The sequence below is a fragment of the Parasteatoda tepidariorum genome, chromosome 2 (assembly GCF_043381705.1).
Source record: "Parasteatoda tepidariorum isolate YZ-2023 chromosome 2, CAS_Ptep_4.0, whole genome shotgun sequence".
Classification (NCBI taxonomy): Eukaryota; Metazoa; Arthropoda; class Arachnida; order Araneae; family Theridiidae; genus Parasteatoda; species Parasteatoda tepidariorum.
Window position 1 is genome coordinate 20,811,472 of NC_092205.1, and position 18,895 is coordinate 20,830,366.

Sequence of the window (18,895 nt, forward strand, 5' to 3'; positions counted from 1 at the left end):
ATATATATTTATATATATATAAATTCATAAATAACCGATGAAAGTTTTTTTTTGTGATAACAGAGAACTTAATACTGAAATATATATAAACAGTGAGTAGTCATAAGTAGGAGAAAATAAATAAATTCTATCAATAAAGATATCTACTAAAAAACAACATCTACTAAAGAAAGCAAATTTCTACTTCAAGCATAAACCATTTCCGTCTAGATATGCCTTTTCAGTTACTATAATTGATGCTGTTAGCTGCAGGATGAGATCCTTTAATTTGAATTTCTGCTTTATCTTCAAGGTCATTACCTTACAATTAAGTATGTAAATTTTCAGGAAAGCTCACTTTTATTCTACTAATACTGCAACCCTATTAAATTTGAAGTTCACTTGTATTACGGTTATTTTTATCACGAAACATGCTCTTCAAAGTTAAAAAGGTAGATCTATATCAAATGTTATCCCTCAGATTTTGTTACCGGCCTGCTGTAAATTTCATAAAAAATATATCAATGTACGCACACAAAACTATTATTTTATAATGCTAAACATAAAAACATGTTTTGTTAAAAGTCTGCTGCAAGTTTCATAAAACTATAGCAATATATACACTCAAAACTATTATTTAACGACGCTAAACATGCATATCATAAAAAATATACAATAATAAACACATTGAAGTTACTTTCATATAAAGTGTGCATTCTATTTCTTTCCTTCAAAATACCTTAAAATTCTATCAATCTTTTAATCATCAGTTTTTGCAGTTGTGCAGCAATGCATTTAATTTTGAAAATAATTTCACAGTCATATAAAATCTTTTCACATACATCAGTCAATACAAAGTCAACATTCCAGAGCATTATTCAAAGCGAAATACCTAATGATTACATTGCACAAAACATAAAATTATAGTCTCGCATCTCCCTTCTATGCATAACTTCAAAATTAATCTGATATATATGTATAGTATTTTAAAAAAATACCCGAGCAATTCTTTAGGACTGCCATGGGCAACTAAAAAGTTGACTTAAAATACTATTTTGAATCTACTACGAAAAATTGGCGACTTTTTATCAATTCGCTGCTAAAAAGTAAATTAGCAAAGTTTATTTCCAACACCTTGGTATAAATAAGAATTAGTTCGTTTTTGCTTTATCCATTATCTATATTTGTCTTCATGTACAAGTTTTTTTTCTCTCTCCATTTGACCAATGAAATTAAAAGTGAAAATTTCATACCATGAAACAATTAGAAATTCAAAAGAAAAATAAATAAGCCATATTTCTTGCATATCTAAATATTAAATAATCAATATTAGTGATAGTAAAGCATTTAAATTTCAAATACAGGTAGGTAAGAACAGTTTCCGAACATTTCGATAAAGGGAAGAAAGAAAGAATCTCTTGGATGCTAGTGAAAAATTTTTATCCTAAAAAAATATGGAGTTAGTTGAGCAGCTAATAAAAAATACTAATGAAACTGTATTTAGATGATATATGTGTAATATGAAAAACATCAAATATTTAATTGTGAACCAAAACATTTCTGTGACTCTTGCAGGAAAATAAATATTCAAAAAAGGAGATTAAAAAAGGAAGTTATTTAATGGAAGTTATTTAGTCTACTTTAAATATTTATCATTTAACACAGCACGATACTGCTTGGCCAGGTAGTCCCAAATTATGAAAAATCCTGCAAACACAATGCAGAGAATCGTTTTGTCTTTCAAAAATGAAAGTTGAAATTGAAAGGAAGGAGGGGGAAAGTTTTAAATGGTGCTGTGAGTGTTACAGCAATTACTCCTGTAGTAAAACAGGCAAGAACTGGTTGTTTATCAGGTTATAAGTGCTTTTCAAGTAACTGATGAGTAATCTGTAATGCTACTAAGCAATCTCTAATAAACTTATGCAAAAAAGAAATAAAAAAATTACTGCATATTTTGAAACCGTACTTTATTTCAAAAGTGAATAAAGCGATTATTTTTAGAGTCTTATCTCAGTGGCTGCCTTGTTCATTAATCTTAAAAAAAAGGAAAAAAAAAAAGGAAAAAAAATTAGCATAGGGCAAACATTTAACAAGCAATCACATTTAAACTTAAAGTAAGCATGGAACTAAACATTCAACTAAAAACATTCAACTTTGGCTGTATTGATACAATATCAGAAAGCACTCTTTTTTGCGGATATAATCAAGTGGGCTGATGAAAAGATTATATCTTTTATTTTCCGGATTTTTTTAAAAAAAGTTTTATCCTTTTTTTTTTCCCCCAGTTTGTTGTTATTTTTTTTTTTATTATTATTTTTCTTTCTCCCCCTTTTTTCATATATATATATATATACACACAAACTTAAAAAAATTCATTTATTAATACAAAAATAACAATAGTGATGTAATTTTAATCTTGATTGATTTTCTTTGTTGATTGCTCTTTTGGAACAAGATGTTGAGAAAGTATTCACAATTTAAGGCAAACACAAAATACGTAGTAGGATTGTTCCATGTTTTTTTTAATTTTATTTATGAACTATGTTTTTTTTTATGAATGATTTCTTGAATTTGAGAAATTAATGAAAACTTCTTTTACTAAAAACAAATAATGCACATGCTAGTTATGATAGACATTTTCATTATTGTATTATTTAAAAAATCTTAAAAGAATATTTTTTTTTAGGTTACATCTCGTTGGACTTTTCGTTGCCCGGGTTGTCCTGTTTCATTATCGGAAGAAGATTCTCATTTTCAGGAGCGGCACAGATGTATTGACTTTTTCTCTCAGGTTTATGGTTACATGCCACTTCTTAATACACAATTCAGGGCTGATTCAGTACTTTTCAAAACAAGGATACCCCATGATAAACAGAAATGTTTTAAATTTATTTAAATCCTGAAATGTAAGATTTTTTTTCTGCTTGAAAAATAGTATATTCTCTAATATAGCGGTTCCCAAAAGGTGTTCTGCGGTACATTTAGGTATCATGTATACCTTGGGGTTACAAAAGTTTTGATTGATATGGTTTTTAACCAGTAATGATTTTAAAAGATTTAATTATATAATTTGTTTATAATTATTTAATACTAATAATTATTTCTTAAAAATATAGGTATTTTCTAATAACATTATGCAAAATTAATTATGTATAAGATATGCATTTATGTTTCCCTTTTTAAATTCAAGATTAAATTATTCAAAACATTAAATATTTTCATTATAATGTGTTCACATTAATTAATAAGTTACACATATTTTGATTAATATATTCACAAGTATTAAAGTACTTTATTTATGAAGTCAGGGTTTCATAGATAAAAAGGAATTGGGAACCACTACTATAATACACAAATTTATATGCTATTTGGGCATTAAAAAGCTTTTTTATTATTATTTCCAGTGATAAATCTTCAGTCATGTACTGATTTTTCAGTATAAACTGTTTACCCTATATGGCTACAAATTATCATCCTTAATTACTTCTTGTCCTTGAGATGCTGATGATGATAATCATCTTGTCTGTATGCCATAATACATGTCCATCGAAGGTTTACAAAGTTAAAACTTTGACTTAATCAGAGATAATCTTGTCAAATGACTTGCATTTATTAATGCTTTTATTTTTGTCCTGTATAGCTTAGTAGCTAACTTAATGTATTGTTCAATGTTAATTTCATTTATTGTCCTTTGATTTGTTTAAATACTTCTAAGCATGTTCTTTTTAAAAGTAAGTTATCTAAACTGCATATTTACATGTGTTACAATTTTAATTTATCTTGATTTTGTGTGTTAGCTATAAATGTAGAGAATCTATTAAAAATAGAGCTAATTATTTCATTTTGAAAAAATTTTTTGATTTATCACTTAGCTTTATTAATATTTTATGTGCTTTTATTTTAAAATATGTTTGCTATGTTTGAAAAACTAATTTCTTTGTGTAGAATATGACTCTATTTGAATAGAAGTCGTCTAATATATATATTAATCAATTTATAAAATGAATAAAAAAATTTATTTACATTTAAAAAAATTATTCTTATTTTGTTGCAAAAAAAAAAAAATATTGCATTTAACTNTGCTATGTTTGAAAAACTAATTTCTTTGTGTAGAATATGACTCTATTTGAATAGAAGTCGTCTAATATATATATTAATCAATTTATAAAATGAATGAAAAAATTTATTTGCATTTAAAAAATTTATTCTTATTTTGTTGCAAAAAAAATATTGCATTTAACTATTTTTTTTGTAATATTTTTTAATATTATAAAAATTATTTTCTCTTTATTTTATGTAAAAAAATTAATTTTGGCTATGAAGTTAAATTTCTTATTTTAATCTTGTGAAATCATTAATAGGTATAATCCATGTTACCTAATTCTTATTTAATTTCTTAATATGACGAGAAATACTTAATATAAAATGAAACAAATCTGATTTGCTTTTAAAATTTAAAAGCGCTAAGCCATTCTGGTTTGTATAAAATATAAAAGCGTATGCCTGTTTAATCAGTAATGCTGGTCATTATTAATTGATTGTTTCTAATAACCCCATTAAAATCTTATGAACCTCATATCTCCAGCTTAAAACTGTGTTCATTTTTATTATATAAAGCACCACATTTTGTTTACAGGATGAATTTATGTGTATAATGCCATTAATGTATCTATCTTTCAAAAAAATTTTATTTCTGCTGTGCCAGCATACTCTGTTGTTAAAATATTTTATGTTGAACCCCATACTATGGGTATTCATACCATTTTAATTGTTTTCATTTTATTTTGAATGTGTCTGTGCATTTCACAAACCTCAATGATTACCAATTCCTGTAACCAAAATTGTTTTTGTGGTTTTAGGAAATTAAAAGCATTTAAGATACATTTTAGTTGCTTTTTTTTAATGATGTAAATAAGTCTTTTTTTTGTACAGTTATGATGAAAATAATTAAGACGATAATATTTTGTTGTCTTCTTATTCAAATTCTTGCACATTCTCTGTTATGTTTTACAATCGTTACTTTTTCTCTTCTCTCTTTTTTTAAATTTTTTTTCATGGAAAATACCTAGAATTTAACACCTAGAAAAAGCTATTAAAAAGCATTTTTATTCATTTGTTATTGAAAATACAGTAAACTTCTGATTATCTGCCAGCAACAAAGATATATATATTATTTTTTTTAAACGTACAATGATAATATTTTTACATTGAAACAAAGAAATGAAGTTTTTCAATTAGATTTGTTTCAAATATAACTAAATATTCAATAACTAAATAAAAAAAAAAAAATTTTTTTTTTTGGGGGGGGGGAGAATCATTCTCTAATTCTGAGATGCATGTCACGATTTACAGCTATGTAAGTTACTGAATAAAGTCATACATATCAGAGAGATTGGACTCCCTGAGATTCTGTTTTTACTCCTATACGCTTTTGATATTCAAATCCATTTGATATTCAAGGCCATTAAAGTGTCAAAAAATTTAATTTTGTCAGGCACGCCTCACTGCCAGTCTTCTGCTGAATTTACATATATGAGTGATTGTACCAATTTCATGAATTATCAAGAGATTGCTGTATAATTTATATTCATCTACATCTACAACATTAAAACAGAAATTATGATTTATTTTTTGGGGAGAGAAAGTGGAATGATTAAATTAATAAATGAAATGTAACTTTTCCAGTGTTCCTATCATTGTTTGTTATAATATAGCCATGTATATTAATTGCTTTTCTATATGAATCTTATTAATATATCTCTGAAATTAACAAAAATTTATCATGTTTGCAAATTAGTACATGTACCTTCATGTTTGATCTCATAATCACTTTTAATATCTAAAAATTTATTATTGCTTATGTGTTGATTTTAGGATTTCATTCGCAAATGATTTTGATCTAATATTTTTGCTTTTTAAGTACTGAAATATTATATAGTTGAAATGAATTTAAACAAAGAAAATCATAAAAAGATTTTATTTCACTTCAAGATTTAATAATTTATTGATATTAATTACTTTTTGAAAATATGTTTGTACAGATGTAAATAAATATTATGTGCATAACAACCAAAGCATTTATTCATATAATGTAATTTTCTTTGCTATTGATAAGAAATCTATGTGTTATAATTGTGTTCTGTAGCATAAATAACCGTTCTTCCCCTTAATGTTTTGTAACATTATTTCTAGTCGAAATATGATGTGTTCTAGGAAGGACCTGGATGTTGGTGTTGCAATTAAAATGGAAATATTTTGATTGATGTCTTTTTCTTTCTCATATGTTTCAATCTTAATATATTTCAAGCATATAAAATGTGAATATGAAGTTAAGGATTAGTGCTTAGTTATTCTTAGATTTATTTAGAAAATTCTATTAAATTTGTAAGGCTCTTAAGTGTTTCAAAAGTTTTAGAGTGATTATTTGTTTTAACTAAAATATTTGGAGAAAAAATGCCTTAAATCAAAATAACTGTTAAAGTTATTTCAGAAAAATACCAGTTTAAAATATCATCAGCATCCAGGGTCTAGTTATTGTTAGTCATAATTTTTAATTATAAGTTAACATGTTGAATGTGGTGTTTGTTCTTATATCAGCATTTGAATTGCATCAATTGCTGAGAATTTTCTATTTCCTTTGTAGTGATTTGTAAGTGCCATTTATTTCTTGTTGTCAAATTTCAAGGCTTCAGTTGTAGGATTGTAAAAAGTATTTTCTTTGTACTGCTAATTTGTGTAACGCTTATACAGTATTTACAAATGTCCCTGAAAGAATTAGCTGTTTTAGAAATTAAAAATATGCATGCGAGTAAAGTTATTTAAATTTTGGTTTCTTAAAAGAGTTTTCAAAACAATATATTATTAAATTATATATGCTTTACTAAAATGTCCTAATTTTACCCTTTATACTTAATATAAGTCTTATTAATCTTTAAATGTTCAAATGAAGCAAATTGCTTTTTATCAGTAAAATTTTATGCCATCATAAAGTATCTAATGAAAATACTTGACAAGTTGTTGTTGTTGCGCGCCACCATTGGCCAGCAGTGCTAGACTAGGTCCATGACGTTATACACCCTCAAAAAATCCAACACCATCAGTAGATCATCTGCTAAATCCTACTTGGTGAGCCCCAGGCACGCTAGGATGTGGTGAGGCGAAGCCTGCTCTGAAGAACAACTTCAAAGTTCAATTACAAATTTCAAAGTTCTTGGATCCTTCTGAAAATTTCATTGATTTAAGGTGACCACTTCGAAAGCGGGCAAGAATAGTTTGTTCCTGTCTATTAAAACCTTGGGCCAAGAACACTGATACCATGGGTGCTTTGGGAAGACACTCCAAGTAATCTTGTTTTTGTGTTATATTTTTGAGAAGATTTCCAAAAAGGTGAGGGGTGCCGGCGGCACAGGGGACTCGCAAGCACCAGCTTTATCCAAAGTGTCCGTAATCTCGTTACCTTTAAAACCGTCGTGGGAAGGGATCCACTGCAGATGAATCTGATGCGAAATAGAAAGCCGTTTTAACTTTTTGAGTATTGACACTCTAACACTATCTATCTTGACACATGATCGTATTTGGTAAGAAGGTCCTGGGTTGTCCTGGGCCTTTTTTTTGAAGATTCCTCCAGGACAACCTATTTTTTGACCTGGACTGCTAGTCTTTAACCCAAATTACTCAAAAATCTGATTCCGCAGAATCAAGCCGTCGTCATTTTGGCCTTTTTCTTTTTTAAGTTGTGATGAGCATTAACGTTGTTTTTCGGAGCGATGTGATGATTTTAAACTATATACAGTCAAACCGCGCTATAGTGAACACGGCTTATAGTGAACGAAATGCTCGGTCCCGTGCCTTGCTATACACGTATAATGTTATTTTTAGTGGATATAGTGAACCAAAAAAGTGAGGAAGTTGGATATAATGAACTTTTTTCTGTCTTCGACTGATNTATATATGCTTTACTAAAATGCCCTAATTTTACCCTTTATACTTAATATAGGTCTTATTAATCTTTAAATGTTCAAATAAAGCAAATTGCTTTTTATCAGTAAAATTTTATGCCATCATAAAGTATCTAATGAAAATACTTGACAAGTTGTTGTTGTTGCTCGCCACCATTGGCCAGCAGTGCTAGACTTGGTCCATGACGTTATACACCCTCAAAAAATCCAACACCATCAGTGGATCATCTGCTAAATCCTACTTGGTGAGCCCCAGGCACGCTAGGATATGGTGAGGCGAAGCCTGCTCTGAAGAACAACTTCAAGGTTCAATTACAAATTTCAAAGTTTTTGGATCCTTCTGAAAATTTCATTGATTTAAGGTGACCACTTCGAAAGCGGGCAAGAATAGTTTGTTCCTGTCTATTAAAACCTTGGGCCAAGAACACTGATACCATGGGTGCTTTTTGGGGACACTCCAAGTGATCTTGTTTTTGTGTTATATTTTTGAGAAGATTTCCAAAAAGGTGAGGGGTGCCGACGGCACAGAGGACTCGCAAGCACCAGCTTTATCCAAAGTGTCCGTAATCTCGTTACCTTCGAAACCGTCGTGGGAAGGGATCCACTGCAGATGAATCTGATGCGAAATGGAAAGCCGTTTTAACTTTTTGAGTATTGACACTCCAACACTATCTATCTTGACACATGATCAAGAAGGTCCTGGATTGTCCTGGGCCTTTTTTGGAGATTCCTCCAGGGCAACCTATTTTTTTACTTGGACTGCTAGTCTTTAACCCAAATTACTCAAAAATCTGATTCCGCAGAATCAAGCCGTCGTCATTTTGGCCTTTTTCATTTTTAAGTTGTGATGAGCATTAACGTTGTTTTTTGGAGCGATGTGATGCTTTTAAACTATATATATATATCATCTTGCCGTGAAGAATTATCTGGGATTTGCGACGGACAATAAACTTTAATATTTTAAAAGTTATTGAACTTTTTTTTAACATCGCCAGTTTGGCGACATTTTTCCACCTAGATGAAAATTATCAAAATCACTGCCTGATTCTCAGTTTTTGCAAATTTTTATATGCTCAGATAATGTAATATTAAAATAATTTTTTAAGTATTAAAAAATTAGACCACAAACGTTTTTCAATTTCACAAAACTGTGGTTTTTCACCATGTTGATGTTTTGCGCCATTTTCAAAATAAGAGTAGACAGCACTGGTGGCGTGAATAGGCTAAAATTAACCTAACAGTCATGAGTAAGGGTTGCAAACTCACAGCAGTAATAAAAATAGCATATTATTCGCAAGAAAGCGTTTCATATGACGACGGAGCCTTTGAAAAACAGCCTTAATACATAAATTTCCCCTGCTGGATTTTAATACTTTTATTATATACTTTTATTATAGCAACACAATTTATTATTTTAATACTTTTGATGATATTGTGTTCTTTAAAAATTCTATAAATTGAGCTAAAACATCTTCGCTAAAGGCTATTCTAATGCTAGACTTACTTTTATATGAAACAAAAATTTCTTTTTGAAGATCTAATTCTTGTTATTTTATTAATTTTTAAAAACAGCCTATTTTTTTAAGGACATTCTGTAATTTATTATTATAATATTGTATTGTTTTTCTCTTTCTTCTAAATCAAAATATTCTATAATGTCTTAATCATGCCCATTGCCAAAAATGTTAAAATTGATTCATGAATTAAAATCATGGATTTTCTTTTCAATGTTTACTGTTTTTATACATTTGTTTGTTTGTTTGTAAATAATAATATTTATTGCTATTCATCAGTATTTATTTAATTGTTTATGTCTCCTGTAATTAATGTAAAAAATGAAGTTATGATTTGTTTATAAATAAACAACATAATAAGAATTTCTATCATCGAAATTTTAAATTACTCGTTTACATTAGTAACTGATTTTTTTTTCTTCAAGTCATGACTACTGTATGTCATAAGTGGTGGATTTTAAACTTGTTAACCGTAAAGTAAACTTGTTCAACTCGTTTCACACTAGATTTTTTTCCTTCTTAGATAGATGTAATATTATCCCAACTCAAGTAATTTCCACGACGAGCAATGTCGTCATGCCCATTACAGAAGTAGTTCATGTTTGACGAATTATTTCGCCATACTCAGTTAACGGGTTTAAATACAATTTTAAACCAATTCTTTATACTCTTAAGCTCAAAGAAAATAAGGGATTTAATATCTTAAAATCACCATACATTTATTTTGTTGTTTAAATGTTACCTCATTATTGAACAATTACTTAAATTTGCTTTTACTTAATGTGCTAATAATATCGTTCGTTATATTTTTTGGTATTTGTACCCATAATATTTGTATTATGAATCCAATGTACAAATAATGCATACATATTATATTGCCTACTTTGCTTCCTGAACTTTGTGCCATTAAATCCTACATTCAATTCAATTCAAAACCTACTTTGCTTCTGTTAGTTACTTTACCAGTTTATAAAGAAAAATTTGCCATTCTTCTTTTTTTGTCATTACATTATGTCAGGACTTTATATCAAAATTTCAAATGATGTACGAATTTCCGTTTTTAATAATTACTGTACACCTCTATGCCATGATTAAATATTGTATATTGCTACTATGCTCCACATTGCTGGTAATTTGGTAAAACATGTCTTTAGATTTGTGAAGTTGACTTTTTTAGTATTAATGAACAGAATTATTTGTAAGTAATAGTTGAATATTATGAAAAATCATAAAAGGAAAACAATAAATATTCATTTTGTAAATTTGTTCTTTTATTTAAACTGGATTATTCGAAGTCAGAGAATTCGAATTTAAAAATATGCATTGATTAACATGCAAACATATGATAACTGGACTCCCGCGGTCCTTGAAAAATTTTGGTATTGGTAGCAAATTTAGGTTAATGCTAATACATTTCTTATTTTAATGTACCACTTTATTGTTAAGTGGTTTAACAAACTAGAATTTTAATGCATATATACTTTCTTTGAAAAACAAATTTTACTGGTGGTTATGCAGAAATTAAAATATCGACAATTGTTTTATTTTCATTACAACTTTTTAAAATTTTCAAGGCCAGCTGGAACCCTGAATGAATACTAATACACTGAAACATTAATAAAAAATAAACTTACTCTAAAATTGCTTAATGATGAGCTACAAGATGGATCATGTTATACATTTGTGGGGAAGGACCTTTAGACAATGCCAACCTTTCTCTATCAGAAGGTACCTCATGATTGAATCAAGTTAGCATGTCTTATATTATATACTAGTGAATTAATGTTTAATAATTATAGTGGTAGTTACGCCACAATACTCCCCCACCAGAATTTTATCAGGGATAGAATTCAATGAACGGATGCCACTAGTTGCTGTATTTGTGAAAGACCGGGAGAGCTGGATTAAGGTCACCGGGATTTGATCTTTAGCCATAAGAACCATATTTAGTTTATGGTTGTATGTGTGGTCACTCCTGTGTTGCTATTAGCAGTCGAGTGTGTGTAGGAACCTTATATGTGTAAATGAGATTGAGAAGCAACAGTGCGAGGAGGAGGAGGATGCAGTCACAAATGGGTCCAATGTGGACCATACATCGAAGTAGTAGCAATCATATCACGTCCGCAGGTCGCAAATGTGGGGAAGGACCATTAGACAATGCCAACCTTCATCTATCAAAAGGTACATTAAGATTGATTTAAGTTAGCATGCCTTATATATTAATGAATTGATGTTTAATAACCGTTGTGGTAGTTACGCCACACATTAATCATATTATTAATTATAAATTCTTAAGCAATGTACATATGAAGGGATTGGGAATAAAGGCGCATTTTTAAATTATTTAAGAGTATTTTTGTGAAACATCTTATTGTTCCATGTTGGCAATAAGATGTTTCAGTGTTTTATGCTGTTATCAAGCGGAAATTCTGAGAAGCTTATAAAATACTTATCAGGAAGCATTTCTAAAAATTACGTTACGTAATTGGATGAATCAGTTTGAAAAAGGTGTGGCTTATTATTATGTTTCCACCAGTCATTTGTATGCATACAGTCTATTAGTACGGTGCACCCTAAATTACTTTTGATCCAACGATTGGATTTTCACCAGTTTCAAAATTCAGTCTTAATGGTTCGAGTACCTAACCTTTATGCTAATTAATTAGAGCAGACGATATTGTAAAATACGAAATCGAACACAAAAACGTACTTTTTCTGAATAAAGATTCTTGATCCTCGAAATATGGGGTAGTCACAATGTGGGAAATATGGTCCCAATTGCAGGAGAGTGGGTGAAAGTTTGGACCCCTTGATGTTAATTTTACTGTTTGCGTATTTCAACATACCTGGAGAATTCTTTAAGTGAATCGCAAAATGTTTACAATCAAATATAAAATTCGTTTATCCAAAGATAATACCATGCATAAAATATATTTTAAAATTTGATTTAATAATAGCTACAAAAATATTTCAATTGTAAGGTATAAAAATTTTTACATAATTTTTAAGAATGTTATTTTAAATAGCAAAATTTGAACGAAATCGATTTAATAGTTCTTGTGAAATCAAATTTTAAATAAAAGATTTTCTTTTTAAATGGTTGCTCAAAAACTAAGCAACTGATTACGTTAAAATTTAGCCCCTGGATTGCAGTGAACATAATACTGACGTAAAATATCCATAATGGTAGACGGATCATGGGTAATGATATCCTTGCACTAGGGCTAACAGTGGAAGATTTTTCTCTTCATATAGCGTAGATACGGGTTTGACTTAGTTCTTATCGAAGGCTAGTTTATCCGAATTCTTGATCCAGGTGTTTCCTTCTTTCTTCTTTGGGTTACAGAGCTACAAGATTACATAGTTAAACATTGACCAAAGATGAGTTGTCTACTCAAAGACGGTTATAAAATAAAATAAAAATTATCCTTAAAATATATATTAACATAGCTATCAACTTTTGCTATTTTTGTTGAAGATTTGTAACAATGGTTATAAAAAGCAAAGCAAAAGTATTTAAGTAATTTGGCATCACATGCACGGAATCAATTTTAGGGTAGTTATTATATATATATATATATATACAGTCAAAACCCGCTATAGTGAACCTTCAAGGGACCGATATTTCGGTTCACTATATCCGTTACGCAGGCAATTTCACTAATGGTTCCCAAACTCCTTCTTTTTATTACTCATTATTCAAATAAATGACTGAAAAATATTATATAGTAGCAAAAAATGTGTTATTTTTCATCACTCTTCGGCTTGCGTACAAATAAAAATTAGTAATCTTTAGCAGATGAGCAGTCCTCAACATCAGATATGGAAACACTTCCCGACTCTCAGATAACATTTCCTGAATTTCTGTTATTCCGCTTTTTAAACCTGTCTAACCTGCCATTCGAGCACATTAAAGTAGTTTTTATAGATGGTTTTAAAAATCGGTATATGTATTTATTTTGAAGTAGAAATTTTAAAATTATTACGAAGAAAATGGGGGAAAATCAGTCGAAGACAGAAAAAAGTTCATTATATCCAACTTCCTCACTTTTTTGGTTCACTATATCCACTAAAACTAACATTATACGTGTATAGCAAGGCACGTGACCGAGCATTTCGTTCACTATATCCGGGAGTTCACTATGAGCCGTGTTCACTATAGCGGGGTTTGACTGTATATATATATATATATATATATGAATTCTTTATTTCGTGATGGTTAAAATCATATTAAACAAAAAAAATTTAAATCCAGAATAACATATTAAAGCATAAATCTTGTTACTACACAAAAAATTCTTTCAGAGAGGCTGCAAAAGTTGCTTTTACGCATCATTATGTATAGGAAATTAGGTTTTAATGGCTTAAATAAGATGCTCAGATAATCATTTCTGTTTGTTCCAGAAAATTTTTAAATCTGGTTGTCATAAGGTAGTTAGATTTCCACTTGTGTCATTTAAAAAAAAGTAAAGAAATGTGTTAAAAGAATTAAATACAGTTTATGATTCTTCCTTTGTCAAATGACAAAAGTCTAACCGTCAAAAATAAATCGAATTGAAGAGGTTGAATGTCAAACATTATAGACTTATGAAATAAATTCAATAGTTAGGAGCAGATGGGTGTGACGTTATTCGATTGACGTATACGCAACAATGAAAGAGTGATAAACGTGTTTCCAAAACTCTTTCAAGTGTTACAAAAAATAAAATTGATAAAAATCTGGAGTAACTCATATTTTTCACCATTGAAATGATTATAAATGAAAATCAAATATTGGTATATTGCTATATGCATGTATTTTCACCATAATGTAATGAACTGTTATTTTAACGCATTACTTTAATAAAGCAAAAACGTTATTGGCTATGTTTAAACCGTGTTTGTGAGCCTGTGGATTCACACATGCACGAATATGGGCAAAAATATGGAAACAACTTTCTGGAGAATGTTTTCTACACTAGGGAGCGCTCTTTACCGCCTATACTTTCGGGTTACTGTATACGTTGTATTTTGAGATCAATGGGATTACCTGCAAGTGATGCAGTGTGGGTATCTCGATCTTTATTGGTTGTTGAAACGTGTCATTTGCTTGCGTTAGTAACTGTTCTTTCCATTCTATTTCGAGTAAGTCAAGCCCGTCAAGTATAAATTCTCTTAAGTGACGCATTCTACATTCTTACACTTAAGTTAAACGTTCTTTATTCTTTCAATTTGTTGCTATATATTTCTTATTTAACACAAAGACAGGAACGTAAGCCATGTAGAACATAAACAAACTGCATCGAAGTTGCCAGGTACACAAAAAATAAATCACGGTTACAATAAAATAAAACAACAAATAATAAATATATGCTCTGTAAAACACGTAGTCGAGAAGGAATTATATTTCTACAAATTCGAGGTGCGATACGGCACTATATTTAATTAATTTAACGTTAAAATAACATTCTAACTTATGTGGAGAAACTTGGCTCAACTTTAACTCGCCATTTTGCTTATAAATGTCAGCCGGCGCTGACGTCAATGGTCGCATGTGTTGGTATCCGAGATCTTCTTCTTCTTGAAGTGCAAGTACCCAATTGACTCAACGTGTCACTGTGTAGAGTGTGCTCTCTGTTTTAAATGATAATTTTCAAAATGAACTTAGACTGCTACTCTAAGTAAATGCAACCACTAACGTATGCAAGGTGCCATATCACGGAATTAAGAACAAAAATTAATTAACAAGTCAAAAGAAGCAAATCAAGGCAGCCAAAAAGCGAGTTTTTTTTTCTAAATATCGCAAACATGTTGTCTTTTTTTTTTTTAAACAAAAAATGAATAAGTAAAGTAAATAACTTCAAACTCACCAGAATTACTTAATAATATTAATATCTTATGAAATGAAGCAGATTTGAGATCAGAAGTTACATAATTTATTTCTTTTATTGAAAACAACATTATCTGTTTGAAAATGTTGCCTCGCACAGTAAGTTGAAATAAGCAGTTGTAAACTTTCTAATCGGAAATCCTGAGGGTAAAATGCTCCAGACTTGTTTTTAGTTACAATTGCATATTGAAAACACCCTCCGTACTAACACTATATAAACAATGTTTCCTTTAGTTGTAACCTTTTCGGAAAATATTTTTGGTAATTAATTGGTCATCAATTCATTCTGGGCTTAAAACTGATGACACAATTTGTTAGATCATGCTTTATTTATTTTTATTTTATAACCGTCGTTGAACAGGCGACCCAATTTTGGGTTTACGACTAGTTATGTTCAACTCCGTAGCCTCGTAATTTTGAACCCACTCCAGAAGACAAGAGAACTACTGGATCAAGTATTAAAAGAAATTTCTCTTCGTGGAGGATTCTTTGAGGGAACTAACCCGCATTTGCGTTACACGGAGATGAAAACTACGAAAACCTCCCACAGTTAGCCTGACGGCGAAGCAACTCTAACCCATGATCCGTCTATCACAGAGAATATTTTTAAGTCAGCACTGTGGCCGGTGTGAGCCGGGTGTGCATTTCGCATCGACCAGCCATCTTGGGATTCGAAGCCAGTTGACAAAATGTGAAGGAGAACGCTCTATACCCTGAATCACCACGGCTCGTTAGATCAACCTTGGAGCTTTTAAAAACAGTGCTGGCCTGGATAGCCAAATTGGTAGAACGTTGGGTCCATGTCAAAGAGATCGTGAGTTCGATCCCCGCCGGCCGAAGATGTGGTAAATGGTGACTGGTGCATGTCAAATCTGTCGGGTTACAAAGTCCTCCATGCTCCCATAAAATTACACACTACATCATATAAATAAATTTAAGCAGATAATTTAAAGGTCAAATAGTCAAGTGGTTATTTGTCAAAAGTTTTTGAAAAACTATGTTCTAAAATTTCTGCTTTAGCTCACAATTATTAGAAAAAAATACTTTATCAAAATCTTACATGGCTGGGGCAAATGACCTTGTTTCTAGACTAAACTAATCTAGAAATTAGTTGCTAAGAATCGCTACAAACTAGTGTCTTTTTGCATCGCATTACTTACTTCACTACTTTTTTCAAAAAGTAGCACAATGCACTACAAACTACAATGTGTGACTACAGTAGTTCCGTTATTTGTGAAGCATTAGTTCCGACCACTGAATAAACTCTTTCTAAAGCCGTGATAATTAAACTTACCACATATTTCACAAAATTTAAAAATGTACTTCTTAAACTAATTTACCACATTTGATTTGTGTTGCCATCAGTTATTAGCCTCAGTTCGGTTGAAACGTGTTTCTAAAAATTTGGTGATCAGAGGGAAGCTAGTTTGGACAGTTTTTTAATTTTTTTCTTAAAACGCTTTACTTGAAAGATCTTCTTTTTTAATGATATATAGCTAAATTGGATGTATAGTTTCTTAATAACTATTTTTAAAGTTGTTTTTGTCCCCAGCGTCTAATGTTAAACTTATTATTACTTATTACTACTTTTGTTACTTATAAAAAGCAATTCAGTTTTAAGTAAATAATCTTTAATTAATATTAAGTGAAACTTTAATTAATGTAATAGTAAACACGCAAGTTCCAACTTCCTTTGTTTCCGCGAGAGATATTTCTGGAACATTTTAACAGGCAAAAAATGTTACTTTTTAATATTTCATTTTTAGTTTAATAGAGTTGATTTACAATTATTTGGAAAAAAGTATTTGTGGTGGAATTCAGAATTATTGAAAAACCTTAAAAAAGCTTGATGTCGTGAAATAGTTGAAAATCTAAAGCTAAAAGATAAAATAAGCAGGGCATCTGGTTAGAACAGTGGTTACCAACTAGCGGGCCGCATCCGGCTCGCTAGTTGGCCTATTTGGCAGCGAAGCCTTTTGTGGCCCACGAACTGATATATATTAGTTGTCGTTTTTTTTTGCGGATTTTCGTAAAAAATCTAGATGGGTTTAAAATGCTTTTCTTTTGTTTAAGAAAACCTAATGTCTTCGTTTCTGTGAAATTTAACAAACCAACGATGCGAAACAAATTTATCTCTCTGAGTTTGCACCCAAAAAAATATTTGTTCAAATACAAAAATAATCGTGTATGTTGTTCTTTTTTTATTTCGTTTTTTTTGTATTTTGTGAATATAATTCAGCATGTGTGTATCAGAAATTTTCTCGAAGAAATTCTCCCATTTAATTTTTTGAAACTTGGACGAAATTATAATATTTGTAAATTTTAAAACGCATAAAAGAGGGAAAGAATATCATGTTCTATTTAAATTTCTTGAATTGAATAACGCATGAGCAGAAAAAAAATTAATTTCAGATGCTCGAATTACGTTTTTTTTTTTTCTTTTTTGCTATAATTCTTAATAAGTAGAAAAAATTGTTAATTTATCACAGAATTAAATTTCAAAGGAAAAAAATGTATTGTCACTAAGTTTCTGATTACGAGAAGATTCAAAATGATACGTAACAAGCATTATTTGTAATGCTTGTTATTTTACTTTTGGATATTAAAAAAATACTTCGAGTTTCGGATATTAATAAAATCGAGTTAACATGTCTTACATACTAGTGAATTGGTATTATATTTTTGTAGTGGAAGATACTCTACAGCCATGGCCCCTGTCTAACCTTCTGAAGAAGGAGAAAACAAATATATACTAGTGCGAAAAAGTTTTAAAATGATAGCATAACTAAGCAAACTGTTTAACTTTAATTGTTATTGCACCAGCAGTATAAACATTGTTGGACTTCGGACATTGGACAACTTCTAACTCGGTAAATGTGTAAATATTGTACTAGGGTCTCGAGACAGTTCCTAGAAATTTTAAATAAATATTAACACAAATTTACTACCATTAAGAGATTCTGTTAATATATATTGACATCCCCACACTATATAAACCCTATACCTAAATGTCCAAATTAGCCCATGGAGTCATTAATTGGTTTAAGCTCTTTATTGGTCAATTAAAAGTAAGGTAAATCAAATATGATTGTTAAAATATGTAATAAGCATATTCAATCATAGCATAAATAACTCTTATTACACAAAACGATGCATAAAAATAGTCTAAAATATGCTAAAAAGGTACTGTTCCACCATAAAAGATTTTTAATTTGCTCATTAACAATCTGCTGCTTTTTTATGAAATTACGAATGAAAGTGTAACACAATTAATCTGCGAAAATTTACAGAGGAATCTCGAGTGATAAATAATATAAGTAACATTTGTTTATACTAGTCCTATGTTCACACCTTAGAAAAAATTATTGCTATAAGGTCCACACTTACCCTCGATTATCCTATTAAATTTAGAGAATACATACATAGAAGCGCTGTCTTTAGTGTTCTACTAAGGCACATCGCCCGAGAATACGACAAGTGTGTCTAACTTGCAATGTTTTGCTATGCGTAACTCCATGTTTTTTTTTCCTTAAATTTTATAGAAAATAATTTTTTAGTTTTAGCCAAAAATAAAA

The 18,895-nt window shown here is 29.8% G+C and overlaps 1 protein-coding gene across 2 annotated transcripts in view; it reads left to right on the forward strand.

The window, feature by feature from the left end:
- LOC107455291 (exostosin like glycosyltransferase 3) overlaps positions 1 to 3,010 on the forward strand; it is a 21,877-nt gene extending 18,867 nt beyond the window's left edge. For both annotated transcript variants that reach the window (XM_043046948.2, XM_043046947.2), the window contains exon 11: positions 2,666 to 3,010. In XM_043046948.2, the coding sequence (XP_042902882.1) occupies positions 2,666 to 2,875 (210 nt within the window). In that variant the 3' untranslated portion in view covers positions 2,876 to 3,010. The remainder of the gene's footprint in view (positions 1 to 2,665) is intronic.
- Positions 3,011 to 18,895: the final 15,885 nt, after the last annotated feature.